General features: G+C 42.7%; 1 protein-coding gene across 6 annotated transcripts in view; it reads right to left on the bottom strand.

The window, feature by feature from the left end:
• LOC134340801 (endothelial cell-selective adhesion molecule-like) overlaps positions 1-14,734 on the bottom strand; it is a 186,842-nt gene that overhangs the window by 105,605 nt on the left and 66,503 nt on the right. The window contains exon 2 of one of the 6 annotated variants that reach the window (XM_063038333.1): positions 1,616-1,713. The exons of 4 other annotated variants lie outside the window; for them this stretch is intronic. In XM_063038333.1, coding sequence (XP_062894403.1) covers positions 1,616-1,713 — 98 coding nt within the window. Of the gene's footprint in view, positions 1-358; positions 724-1,615; positions 1,714-14,734 lie in introns of those variants that run through there. One more of the 6 variants, XM_063038334.1, reaches the window with a different exon arrangement.

The following is a 14,734-nucleotide window of genomic DNA, read 5'->3' as shown; positions in this document are numbered from 1 at the left end:
CAAAAGGTAGTGATTTTTGTCACTGATAGTTGACAAGAAATAAGCAGTAAGACAATTCAAAACCGTTTTGTTCACTGCAGTTTCAAGCGTTCAGGCTTGGAAATGCCAGAAACAACTGGGAGTTAAAGTGAAGTGATTTCACTACTCAACAAGTTAGGGACTATGAAAAATTTGAAGATATCGACAATCATCTTGAATGTTACCTTTGGTCCCCACCCAACACTCAGCTGTCGCCTGTGACTAGAAGTAGATCTTTGCATGCGACAGCGGCCACAGCCCGGTGCACCGCTTTGAAAGGCAGGCTAAACCAGTTGAGGGTAATCAGTAGGCCTCATACCTTGGTGGAATAGGAACGTGCCTGGCGGAGTGTGGGAAGTGAGCTCCAGCGGACCGGGTGGATGAGATCGAATGACCGGGAAGGGGGCTCTGCAACGTTCCATGGAAAGCAAAGGGCATGATGAGGCACAGAAGTCGAGGTTATCCATTGCAACAAAGGAAGACCCTGATTATGACGTCTACTAATTCCACTGGACCCAGATTCCCGAGGTCGAGAGAGTGGAATAGCCCAGCCCCAGTACGATGGCTATTCCTCTTTCCCTTACAGATTTCCTGTCATCGTTGGATGTGACAGAAAACCACCAGTAATATTGGTAGTGTTCCAATTCGTTCTGTATTTCATTTAAATACATAATTTATTACTCAGCTAAGCAGTAGTTGGTCTTTTTTTAAAAATATCTTTTTAATTATTTCCATGAAACTTTGAATTGGGGCAGCCACTTAATTGGGTCAAAATGTACTGGTCCCAATTAATCAGCATCCACTGCTTGAAACGGTGAAACGGCCACTGTAAATAAGCAGTGAAGCCTCGAGTTGGGTATAATTAATAGGAATGTGGAGAGTATAAAATGAGTTTGGTCAAGTCGATTTTTGTGTGCACAAGTACAGTGAGGTACCAGAACAGTGAAAAACTTGCTTGCAGCAACATCACAGACAGAGATTCAAACAAGACTTAGGATATAAATTATGCATTTATACTCTACACAAAATGAAGTAAACAACTGTGTGCAAAAAAAAAACACCATGAGAAGCAAGTCCATGGTAGTGCAAGAAGTGGTCCACAATGTTCTGCTGCTGAAGTAGGGTCAGAGTTGTGCAGGTCAGCTCATTAACCTGATGGTTGTAGGAAAGTAGCTGTTCCTGAGTCTAGCAGCATGGGATGTCAAGCTTCTGTCTAATTAATACTGCATCAGCCTGTGACTCTGTCCTGTTCAAGTTTTTCCCAAGTGTGTTGATACCAATAATTTGGACCAAAGCTATCTTTTGTCTTTAGCTCAATATTTGACTGCTTTATTTATATAAAGAATTATTGAAGATGAAACTAATTCACAGAAATAATTTCATGATAAGAACATGCATTATTTCAGTGACTTTCACATAAAGAAAATAATGCTGCCACTGGTAGGGATGCAAGTGGGAGGGATCATGTCATGGGAAAGCACAATCTGAAAGGCTGTCATTCGTTGCCCACTGAAATTGAGGTCAATAGCTGTGGGACCAATCCTCCCCTGAGAGCAGCTCTTGGCTAGGTGTCAAGTCACAGAACTACATCACTAACCTCATCCTTTTCAAAATGCAAACTTCAGTCCTGCATCTCCCCTGAGAATACTGAAGAATCCCACAATCTATGACCAGATTAACCTCTTGTTGAAACAACTGTACAAAAAATGAACAATGAACATAATGAGGTGTTCATGTGAAATATCTCTAACAACTGCACAAAAGGTATTAATTACTTAACATGGTATGAATTACAGACAAGAAATTTTTTTTTTTGATAATACTGCACAGTAGAGAGATTACAAAATGGCTGTCATCAGACCAACTTCAGAAACCTGAAATTGATGCAAATCCTGTCCATCTGATAGGATTTTAGGAATAAATAAAAAGTAATCAGCAAAACAATAAATTGCCTTTTCTAAACGGGAACACCATTCTGAAAGTGAGGTGGAAGCAAATACCACACTACTTTTCAGAAGGGAATTGTCAGAAAGATGGAAAATGCATTGCTGCATTATCTGGATAAAGAGCAAAGGGTAGCACAGGCATGATGGGCTGAATGGAATAGCATTGGGCTACGTTTCTATGACAACATCGGAAAGGCTTTGTAACCCTGCATTTTGTTTTCTCTCAGTGATATAGCTCTGGCATAAAAATATATTTTGTATTTCAAGATATTTGTTGTGTGTTGTAGATTCAGCCATGACACTCTCACACATTCCCAGTCATAAGTTATCCTCCAGTTAGTGAGATTAACTTAGTTTCATGTTTATTTATTCCAAATACATACAACTTTAAAATGTGTAAAAAATATAGAAATGTTTACAAATCTCAGAGCAAATGACTTTGAATATTTAGTAGAACCTCATAGGAACTGTTGGACCGTGGATGTCTATGAATTACCATTGCATGAGTGTCCAAACTGCAGCAAATAAAACCACCAAGGCTCACAAACACTACATGATGTGAAAATTCTGTTCATTTTTGGTGACTTCATGTAATTTGATTATTATCATAAAATTCCATCATTCTGGGAATACTCGTGCTATTAAGAAGCAGTCTGAAGTATTACACTGGATATTTTTAACTTCCTGGGAAAGCAGCAGCATGAGGATTTTACAGGCATTAAAGGGGTAAGAATTCCCCTGGAAAATCAAAATAAATTACTTAAATACAGCTGTGGTTTGACGTTGACAGGAAGTAGGATTGCAGTGACACTGTCCCATTTCTGATCGCCTGCGAGTTTGTAACTACACTGCAACAAGTTGAGAGGCAAATCCAGAATTGTGATCCCAATCTGACCCAGACTAACAGGCTGATGTGTCCTGCAAGAAGCTACTTTGCATTGCCTCTATTGACATACAACTCCAGTGCGATGTGGAAGCTAAGTGCAGAAAGAGTTTGGGGGATCCGTTCCAGTGTAAGCACACTTGCTATATCAAAAGGGGCGAGAAAAATGGACACTGATTCTCAAGGTTACTTGCCAAGATCAAATCCTTGCGCAGCCATCTCATGGCGGTCGGAACGTTATTTGTAGCCTCCAATATAACTGGAGTACTGCAGCTATGTACAATGTTAGATGCAGCAAGATCAAGCTAGAACACACAATTACAAAAGGGCAGAACAACACAAAAGGCAGCATGCAATCAACCAAGTCCTCATAATAAAATTACCCCCTCCAACTTTCAAATCCCTTACTCACTCTTCCTTCAGTTAGTCCTGACGAAGGGTCTCGGCCTGAAATGTCGACTGCACCTCTTCCTACAGATGCTGCCTGGCCTGCTGCGTTCACCAGCAACTTTGATGTGTGTTGCTTGAATTTCCAGCATCTGCAGAATTCCTGTTGTTTACCCCTTATTCCCTGCATTTTCCAAGGACACAGCACAGAAACAGGTCCTTCAAACCACCAAGTCCACACTAAACATCAAGCATTCATCTGCATATAGATCCCATTTTTTATTCTTCTCCACATGCCCATCAATCTCCCTCCTCCCTCAGATTCTTCTACTTACTTGTACACCAGGGGCAATTTACAGGTATTACCTAACCTACAAACCGGCACTTCTTTGGGATGCGGCAAGAAACTGGAGCACCTGGGCGAAACTCATAGTCGCAAGGAGAATGGGCAAACTCCGCACTGACAGCACCAGAGGTGAGAATTGAATCTTCGCGCTGAAGATGAGAGGCAACAGTTCTTAGCTGTGTGCCCTCCTCCTGAACTACTCAGATACAGCCCAAGAAATAGTAGGAATAACCTGTACAGCCTCTCTAGTCTGTTCCACTATTTAGTAATCATGGCTGATCTTCATACTCATTTACCTTCATGTCCAACCTCCATTAACTCTCATGGGATTAATATCAAGAAACTTATGGCTCTCAGCTTTGTATATACCTTGTATTTCCACAACCCTCTGGAGATAGAGATGCACAGCCTGTACAAATGAATTTCTAATCTCAATCCCAGCTAGTTGAATCCTTATCCTTTGATTATGCCCCTCGTCCTAGAGTCTCCAACCTGAGAGAGAGGAACAAATCCTACTGTGCTCTCTTGTACACCTCGAGTGAGATCACCTTTCATTCTTCTAAGGTTTGTTCCTGTTCCACCAGTTCTCAGCCAATTGGTCTCTCTTGCTGATTGTCTTAAATCTGCCTGAAGCCTGCTACCTTTGGAAACAGTTTCTCCTTACTTTGTTATGGACTCTCATAACCTTGAGGAGCTCTGCTGAACTTCCTGTTAAAGGTCTCTGCTCTAAGGAGAATTCCAGCTTCTCATCACATTAAGTACGCCAAGAATGGAAAGAAAATAAATGAGCAACATTGCTAAGAAATAAAGAAGTTGAACTATACAGATGGGAAGAACATTATTTATTTGAATGGCTAAGGAAAGAAACACACCTAATTAACTAATTGTCGAGTACTTAGCACAGGCTGCAAATGTAGTTACACCCATGTGTTCTTCACCATAGAAGGAAGTGAATTTCAATCAGCACTGCGTGCCACAAACCAGTCAATCAAACTGCTTCCACAAGCAGCAAAATGAAATGCACCAACTCAAAATTTCTATAATAGTACCTTTGAAACCTTACTGCCAGAACAGAAAGCAGCCAACAGACTACCATCTGCAAGTTGCCAAATCACATCCACTTGAAAATATACTGGTAACTGTTCAAAATCCTGGCGCTCCCTACTCAATTGTGCTATGCAAGTACCTTCACCCCACCGACTACAGCAGACTTGGCCAACAGATTGCCAACTCATTTATGGATGGATTATTAATTCCAAGTACCACTATGTGCCCAGGTTCTACCTGTCACCCTGGCTACGAAGGATGGGTCTGGCTCCACTCCCGCACAACGCCCCAGTCAGCTGGTCGTTGCTGTCATACCTGTCCTACGTAGAAAAGTTCTCCCAGGACAATGCCTTTGACCACAGGGCCATCAGGCAGTGGTCGGCACGTAATGTCCTGCAGGCACTGCAGGAGAAGGACATGACGGACACAGTGGGGTAGTTCCCTGAGCAGACCATTCAGTACATCTGGCAAAATGCCTCATTGCCACACCTCACCAACAGGCACCAAGACCTCGCCTGACTGTCAGTGAGAGGGGCCCTCCCAGTCAGATCCCTCCTGTACACCCGGAACGTCGTCTCCACACCTCGCTGCCCACGGGAGGACTGCAGTGAGGAGGAGTCTGTAACCCACCTCTTTGCACACTGCCAGTTCGCAAAGAGGGTGTGGAGGACGATGGACGGGCTAGTGTCACGTTTCATCCCCAGCAGCTGCGTAACAAAGGACTCTCTGATCTACGGGCTGTTCTCAGGGACGCACCCGGAGACCAACATCCGGTGCTGCTGGCAGATTATCAACTCGGTGAAAGACGCTCTTTGGTCGGCCTGAAACTTGATGATCTACCAGCACATGGAGATGTCCGTGGGAGAATGCTGCCGACTGGCACATTCTCGGCTGCAGGAGTACGTGCTGAGGGACGCACTGAAACTCGGTGCAGCCACCGCAAGGGCCCGGTGGGGAAGGACCACGGTGTAGGGTTCTTCACCCGGGGGAGTGGGAGGGGTTGGTGGGCGGGGAGTATACCCCTCAACAATGGTGTGGTAAGGTGAACAACTGGAGTGCCACGCGGGTGGCTAAAAGTGTGGAAATGTATAGACCGTAATGGAAACATTTGTAAAGGATTGACAGACATTGAATGGTTTATTGTACATAATTTTATTTTTGAATAAAGTATATTTTGGATATAAAAAAATTAATTCCAGCAAGGTGAACTGAGCTGAAATCGACACAGACACAAGAACTGAAGGGTGGCACGGCGACACATGGTTTACTTAATGTGATGAGAAGCTGGAATTCTCGTTAGAGCAGAGACCTTTAACGGTCTGTGGCACAATGCTTTACAGTTCACAGTTGAACCCAGGTTCAACTCCCACAGCTGCCTGTAAGGAACTCTCCCCGTGACTGCGTGGGTTTTCTCTGGGTATTCCAGTTTCCTCCCACAGTCCAAAGACGTACCATTTGATAGGTTAATTGGTCATTGTAACTTGTCCCATGATTAGGCTTGGGTTAAATCGAGGATTGCTGGGCAGCGTGGCTCGAAGAGCCAGAAGGGCTTATTCCGCGCTATTATTTAATAAGCTAAATAAATAAATAAGTTATGCAGATGCCTAAAATCCAAAGGAACGTATACAAAATGTTAGAGGAACTTAGCAGGTCAGGCAGCATCCATGGAGATGAAGAAACAGTGGATGTTTCAGGCTGACAGCCTTCTTCAGGACTGGAAAGGAAGAGGGAAGATGCCAAAATAAAAAGGTGAGGGGAGGGGAAGGAGGATAGCAAGAAGGTGATTGGTGAAGCCAGATGTATGGAAAAGGTAAAGGACTGGAGAAGAAGGAACCTGATTGGACAGGAGAGGGTAGTAGGTGGAGCACCAGGGGGAGGTGATAGGCAGATGAGAAGAGGTAAGAGGCCAGAGTGGGGAATAGAAGAAGGAAGGAGGGGGAGGGAATTTTTTTTTTACCAGAAGGAGAAATCGATATTCATACCATCAATACATAGATGTCCTCCAAGAGGACCACAACCTTGTAGTGGTTTGGAGGCTTGCATGCCTCGATGACCCGGAGAACTATGTTGGCTGGAGTCAGGGCTTTATGCTTTGGTTCTTGGTAGGGTCACCCAACAGAGGACTCTCTGATCTACAGGCTGTTCCCGGGGACGCACACGGAGACCAACAACCGGTGCTGCTGGCAGATCATCAGCTCAGTGAAAGATGCTCTTTGGTCAGCCCGAAACTTGATGGTCTACCAGCACATGGAGATGTCCGTGGGAGAATGCTGCCGACTGGCACATTCTCGGTTGCAGGAGTACGTGCTGAGGGACGCACTGAAACTCGGTGCAGCCACCACAAGGGCCCGGTGGGGAAGGACGACAGTATAGGTTTCTCCACCCGTGGGAGTGGGAGGGGTCGGTGGGCGGGAGTATACCCCTCAACAATGATATGCTAAGCTGAACTACTGGAGTGCCATGTGGGTGGCTATAAATATGGATATGTACTGAGTATAATGGAAACGTATGTAAAGGATGAAAAGTTATTGAATGGTTTATTGTATATATTTATTTTTGAATAAAGTATATTTTGAAATTTAAAAAAACAGGTCAAAGCATAGAGGCCAGACTAAGGGTGGTCCACCGGTCCTCCAGGTTCAGGGGTTCAGCTCAGGGCTAACAACCCTGACTGGTAAAACAAAATTGTTGCAGAAACAGCAACGAAGAATCTTTCTACATCTGAGTGCAAGGGTATTCCTGAGCCTCCTCCTGGAACTTGCATGACTGACAGTAGTGAAAACCGAGAGGAAGCTGCTGACCCGATGAAGGAAACCCTGAACACCGCCAGAGATGGAGGACCTTCATTGCTGCCTTAAACACCAGCAGCGTAACAGGCAGTAAGAACAACACATAGATGTGTGTAATGCCAAAAAAAATCAATTTGCCAAGTAAATCCTGTTAAGGTACAGGACTGCTAAAAGGGTGAGATGATGACGAGGAAGATTAAGATGATCAGATTAATTCGGAGATCACAGCCAACAAATTCTGCCATTGCTCATCTGTCAACTTGACACTGTGAGACAAACCTTTGCAGCTGAATAGAAAGACAGCTGGTTTGATAAAAAGAACAGAGTTGTCCTCAACTGGATAATCAGTGCTAGCTCACAGTTGCAATCTTTACCTCTCAGGTAAAATATTTTTGTCCAAGCCTAGCCCAAATCTAATGGTGGTACACCAGTACAGGATCGAGGAACTGTTGCATTATCTATGGTAACCCCTTGAATTAAATACAAAGCAAAGCTCCAGTTGTCTTTTCAGATGACTGAGAAAAAATCTATGCTACTGTTTGAAGAACAGCAGGAGAATCCGTCTGGTATCCCGGCTCAGATTTAGCCCTCAACTAACATCACTAATAAATGATAGAGACCTGCTGCGCAGGTTGACTGTGTGGTTAAGAAGGTTTACAGTGCATTGGCCTTCATCAACTGTGGGATTGAGTTTAAGAGCCGAGAGGTAATGTTGCAGCTATATAGGACCCTGGTCAGACCTCACTTGGAGTACTGTGCTCAGTTCTGGTTGCCTCACTACCAGAAGAATGTGGAAACCATAGAAAGGGTGCAGAGGAGATTTACAAGGATGCTGCCTGGATTGGGGAGCATGTCTTATGAGAATAGGTTGAGTGAACTCGGCATTTTCTCCTAGGAGCGACGGAAGATGAGAGGTGACCTGATAGAGGTGTATAAAATGATGAGAGGCATTGATTGTGTGGATAGTCAGAGGTTTTCTCCCAGGGCTAAAATGGCTAGCATGAGAGGGCACAGTTTTAAGGTGCTTGTTAGCAGGTACAGAGGAGATGTCAGGGGTAAGTTTTTTTATGCAGAGAATGGTGAGTGCGTGGAATGGGCTGCCGGCGACGGTGGTGGAGGCGGAAACGATAGGGTCTTTTAAGAGATTTCTGGACAGGTACATGGAGCTTAGAAAAATAGAGGGCTATGGGTAACCCTAGGTAATTTCTAAAGTAAGGACATATTCAGCACAGCTTTGTGGGCCAAAGGGCCTGTATTGTGCTGTAGGTTTTCTATGTTTCTGAATATTGTGAGTTATATGGTTACATATTTCCTTGTTTTCTGTGTGATCTTGTTGTGCACAGATTGACTACTCCATACAAATAATACACACAATTGGTGTAAAGAACTTGAGAACACTCTGAAGGTATAAATGATGTTAAATCAAAACACCTTTCAGTCCACATCAGTATATCCTTCCTGTCTCATGTACTTATTTAGAGTCTTCTTAAACACACCTACCTAATTCCCTCAACTACTTCACCTGACAGCATATATCCCTTTCCAATCTTTGGGTGAAGAATTATCACCCAAATCTCCACCAGACTCCTAATTATAATCTTCTATTTAGGGTCTCATTTCCTGTTTTTCTCACAATACTTCTATTGTCTCAAGTCTTCTGTGATCCTTAAAAATTCTATTAGGTCACCCATGAGAGTTCCTTCCTCAAAAAGAGTCCTAGCCAATTCAGTATTCCCTGTTTTACAATTCCATCAATGCAGGAATAAGCCTAAACTAAATGTACTTGCTGCATCAAATGGTGGCTTTTCTACATTCCATATCTCTAAGCCTCTCAATTACTTTCAACAATATTCAGGAGTATGTGGTCTCCTTATTAAACCTTGCAATGTGTTAACCTCCCACTTCAATGCATTGAAATTAATTTTTTAATTAAATCTCTTTCTGTGTTTATTGATGTTATGTTAATGTCACTGTGCTTTTTTTTATTAAATAAACCCTTCTAAACATGTTATCTGTAAACTTGAAATTGTACTTCCAATCCCAAAGGCAAATTAGTTTACATAAAATGATGTATTTGAATACAAATTTATGGAAATCTACTTTGTGCTATTTACCATTCTCAATGATTACTTTGACACTTTTTTTGGTCCACTTGTAGCCAACTTACTATACATTGTCTTTCTTACATATAACTTACTGTACATACATTCTCTTTCAGCTCCCAACGCTCAGCTTGGTCATAAGACTACTATGCAGCCCCTGAACATGACTTCTTTAAAAAGCTAAAAATATAATACATCTACCATGCTGTCTACCTTTTCTATTTTATTGAAGATTGTTATAGCCAGGGATGGTTGTTATAGCCCCCACTACCTATTAAATGCTCCCAGTGGTGTGCGCCTCAAATAGCCTCTGACAACCAAGTCCAGCTCCCGGCCTTCCCATGTGGCTCAGCTAGGGAGCCCAGCAGAACTGTTTCTACTGACGAGAAGGGGCAAAGGTGGGTTACTGGCACCTTAAAATCACTCGCTTCCGGCAGATGGGGCTCGTCAGCCGCGGTTGGCAGCTCATCGAGGAGAAGGAAAACTCTGATCTCCAACCTCCGCTGCCTTGCCGCTATACCCACTCATAGGGAAGACTTCAGGAGTAAACTCCGAAGGAAAAATCCGGGGCTGGAGTCCCTAAGGCATTCCTACATTGAGTTCAATGCCGACTGGCAACTCCTGCGATGCTGCTGGTACCAAACTGTATCAGTATCTGTCATTCATCAGATGTATGGAGAGGGGGAGCTTGATATATGGGCAACAGCTTGCTCTCCATATCGTACTGCCCAGACTTGTGTATCTAGACAGCTAGGATGCAATGAGCATGGTGGACCCTAACCGAGGGAGGCCTCACTCACTCACTCAAGGTTTATAGTATGGACTACACTGTAGCACAACAGTTAGCGCAACACTATTACAGCTGGGGGTGATCCGGAATTCGGAGTTCACTTCTGGTGCCTGTCTTACAGTATGTTGTCCCCAAGGAATGCACGAGTTTTCCCTGGGTAGGTTAATTGGTCATTGCACATTGTCCCATGATTAGGTTAGGGTTAAGTTAGGGTTAAATTGGGGTTGTGGGGGTGCCGGGCCAGTGTGGCTCGAAGGGCCAGAAGGGCCTACTCCAAGCTGTATCACTCAATAAAATAATCTTTCCACATGTTTTTCTACCTCTACTGATTTACAAAGTTATAAATCCTAACAAAAAAGTTGCCATCCTAATGCTCTCCATTTAGGGGGTACTTATACTAGAATTAGCCTCGGCTAGTTTGTCTTATTCCAAATGGGTCAAAAGGCTCTTGCAGAGATCTTGGCTGATGTTGCGGAAGGCAGCTTTGCACTAGTGTAGACCGTGATTCAGAATGGGCACAATTAGCAGGAAAATTATTCTGGGAGCAGTCATTGTATAAGTAAGAATGGATATATGTCTGAAAAGCATATGTAATTTCTTGTCCTTCTACGGATGTACAGCAAATAGACCACCCATACCTGCCACAATGGTGGCAGAGTATTGAACCATCCCTGAATGAATGCTTTAACACAATCGTACGTGGAAGTCTGCTTTTGTGTGCAAGGAAAATGGAAGCTATGAAAGCCAAATTTAATTCAGAGCTGCATGGATTGTGATCAAATAAAAAAACATTTTGCATGTGTGAATTATATATGTTGGCCTCTCTACCACATTGAAGAAAGGATCTGTTTTCAATAGGTTTGATGGCAAATCTGCCAAGTGAATATGAAGGAAATCTATATTCCCAAATCAACATATACTTACCCATCAAAAGAGGTCTTGATTTTTCCCCCCCTCACACATCAGAAATGTAAAATAAATTTAAAAGCAGAGACAATTGTTATAACACACCCGTTTGTAACTCAGACTGATGCCAGCCACTAGAATCAGACTCAGGGCTTTGAAGCTACTTAAGCACATAGCCACTTTAGTCTATACTTTGCAACTCTACTTCATCAAAAATGTCATGCTATCAGTTTTTTTTTTAAAAAAGAGTTCTGATTTTGTGCCATAAGTTACCATTTGAGTTGGTGCAGATATTTACTATGTTATACTTTAAAAGTGTCAGGAAGTATAGATGACCCTTGACCCAAAAGCAGAGCAGCAGAAACAATTCAGTAGTGAACAAGAACTTTAATAATTGACCACAAAATAAGATGCGCGTGACCACAAAACAAGAGAGAACAGAAATGAAACCCAACAGGCAATGAGGTAAACTTTAGGCAGGGAGAGAGAAGGGTAGGATCGTCTGGTTGAGGCCAGCTGGTTTGAGGAGTGAACAAGGACTGAGGATGAGAGGCGGGGTTAAATAGGCTGCTGGCGATGAGAGTGGGACAAGCAGCAGATGAATCCTATTAGCTGGGTGGAGACTGGAATGTGCCTGCTTGTGCAAGCTGGGAGGCGTCAGCGGGGAGCAGACCTGACGAAATGTTCCTCATTGGCTGCCAAAGAAGTAGTAAAACGTGCTATGTTTATGTTAATTCTTCCTTTCCCGGTTACTTTGAAATTTTGTGACACTGTATCATCTAAACTTGGAAAGTACAAGATTTGATGCTCATGTCCATGTGTGGATAGATACATGGCAGATCTGGCAAAACAGATTCAAGAACCAAAAGGCCTACACCTGCTCCTAACTTCTACCTTTCTATGTGCTGGCAGGAGTGGGGAGCTTGAGCAACCACCTTCTACAGGAGGCTGTGCTCTATGACTATGACCAGAAAAATCCTTTCAGCTTCCTTGTCCCTTCTGGCAATTTTGTCCATTTTATCAGTGATTCAATCGCCCTTTGACACTCCTCGTGCACAAAGAATAGCCAGCTTTGTATAGGACTGTGTTATTAATAAGCTGTTTTTACAACAGTAATAGCAAGCCAGGGGTTAGAATGAATCTTAACTGGTTGTCTGGAAAATAGTTAAGGTTTCCATTCAAAGGTTTGAGAAAAATATTCACAGTAAAAGATTGAATAACAAGTTCTAAGCCCTTCTTCAAATGGACATGATCTGTGAACTATTGATATTTTTGGAAATTGTCAGCTGCTTTTAACCTGTGCGTCTTGTTACTGTCACCCATTAAATATCATATATCACCAGAAGCAAATAAATCACTGCTGGAGATGAGGGCAAAATACTCCAGGCGTGATGATTAATTTAAAGGTGCAATCATGCTGTATTTAAAAGCAATGGATTAGCAAGACAGTGCCTATTATGTTGCAATGACTGCAAATTGCTCAAGTAAATTTAAGTTCTATAGGGATGGGGTGAAAAATCACAGAAATCCACACCAAAAGTAAACTAGAATTAGCTACCAGTGTTTGACAGGAAAATGTTGATATCACCCATAAATCTGCAAGGATTAGTTCCGAATGTAATTGCGATGTGCTCACCCTACTTCCTTCAATACACTTTAATCCATGCACTAAATGTTTTTCAATGTTTATTTCAATAAAATTATCTATGCGGCCGAGTGAAAATTCAGCAGTCTCCACTTTTTATCCCTTGAAATTAATCTTTGCCAAGTTGGAATATGGGTGATGAGTTAGGTTCGGGAAAAAGTGTGGGATTAGGAATCATTCTGGGATATGCTTTCTCAATATCCTTAGAACTGAGTAATAAACACCGACTCTCCATCGAAAAAAAATAAAACAAACTCACTAATCGTGTCAATAACCAATGTTTGAAATGTAAAACATGCAGAGCAAGTGTGGAACCAATAATGATGTCTGCTTTGAAGTTGCAATGTAATAAAAAGCAGACTGAACAGTTGGAGTCATAGGATTCGTAGACATTTCACAGGCTCATCTTATGTTAAATCCATTAAACTAGAATTTGACAGTATCAGATGAAGAAAAATATGACACAAAGTGGATGTACAGACATTTTTATTTCACATGGAATTTTTCATACCCTCACGATGTCCCAGATCAGAAGTGGAGGCAAGCACCAGAGACATGTTTTGCAGCTTGTCCCACAGGCAGTGGTGAGGTGTTATCAGTTTGTGGCTAAATGCTTGCAGAATACTTTGAATGGTGAGGAGGATTCCTTACCACCAAGCAGAGATGAGGTAATGAATCCCCCTCCGTGTTTAAAGCAGTGGGCACCTCCTGGTACTCTGCAAACATTATTTAGCCAAAACTGACTACAAGGAGTATCACAATATAACATAACGGTCAGAAAGGGAACAGTGCTACCAATCAAGTCAGAAAATGTAAATCTATTGCCAACCAGTGAGAAAATGCAGGTGAGTTCGGCTTCCGGTTCTGCACACTTAAGCCACATTCTGAGAGATTCATTCTTAATAAGAAGTGTTCAGGAATGGTTTATTGAGTGTTCTAGGTTTGGGATAGAGTGGGGAGGGTGCAAGGAGAGAAGATTTCAGTTCCCAAACAGCAGCCTGACTGAGCATTAGGGTTGGGGAAGGCAACCTTCCCAATTTTTACTTAGTGACTCTGTGCAGAAAGGTGCAGATAAGAACATCAGACTGTGGCAGGATTAGATTTATCAGTGGTGCGCCTGTAGGATCGATCTCTTCTTTTGCGCCTTTTTTCCATTTACAATGGGCAAGAGATCAAATATTATGATCACTACATAGTCTGTGGGCATCCTTAACCAAAATAATGGCAATTACAAAGGCATGAAGAATTGTTGTTTGGGAGATAGGACAAGGGAAGATTAGTAGATAAACAGAAGCAGGTATTTAAGCAGCTCTTTCACAATGCTCGACATAAATATACCCCTGGGAATTAAGAACAGAAACAAGGAATTGGCAAATAATTTACACCAATAATTTGTTCTATTCTCCACAATACCTTGCAAATATCCCAAGAAAGTCACATGGACTGGTTTCAAATGGCACTGAGAAACCATAAAGTTCATATCATGAGGGACAAAATATAAGAAAAACTAATAGGACTAAAGGCAGACAGATAACCAGGATCCAACTGCCTTTGCACAAGCGTTTGAAAAGAAATGGCAGCAGAGAGTGTAAAACCATTGGTTGAAGGTTTTTAAAACTCACTGATTTTCAGACACAAGAGATTCTGCGGATGCTGGAAATCTTGAGCACCACACACAAAATGCTGGAGGAACTCAGCAAGTCAGCCATCTTTTATGGAGGGGAATAAACAAGACACTTCAGGCTGAGACCCTTCGTCAGATCTGAAAAGGAAGTGGGCGGAAGGCAGAATAAGGTGGGTGGAAATGAAGTACTACAAGCTGGCAGGTGATAGGGAAGACCTGGAGAGAGGGAAGGTGGGTTGATGGGGGAAGGG

This window comes from Mobula hypostoma, chromosome X2, assembly GCF_963921235.1.
Source record: "Mobula hypostoma chromosome X2, sMobHyp1.1, whole genome shotgun sequence".
Taxonomy (NCBI): Eukaryota; Metazoa; Chordata; class Chondrichthyes; order Myliobatiformes; family Myliobatidae; genus Mobula; species Mobula hypostoma.
This window is presented reverse-complemented; position numbering and strand designations above follow the sequence as displayed.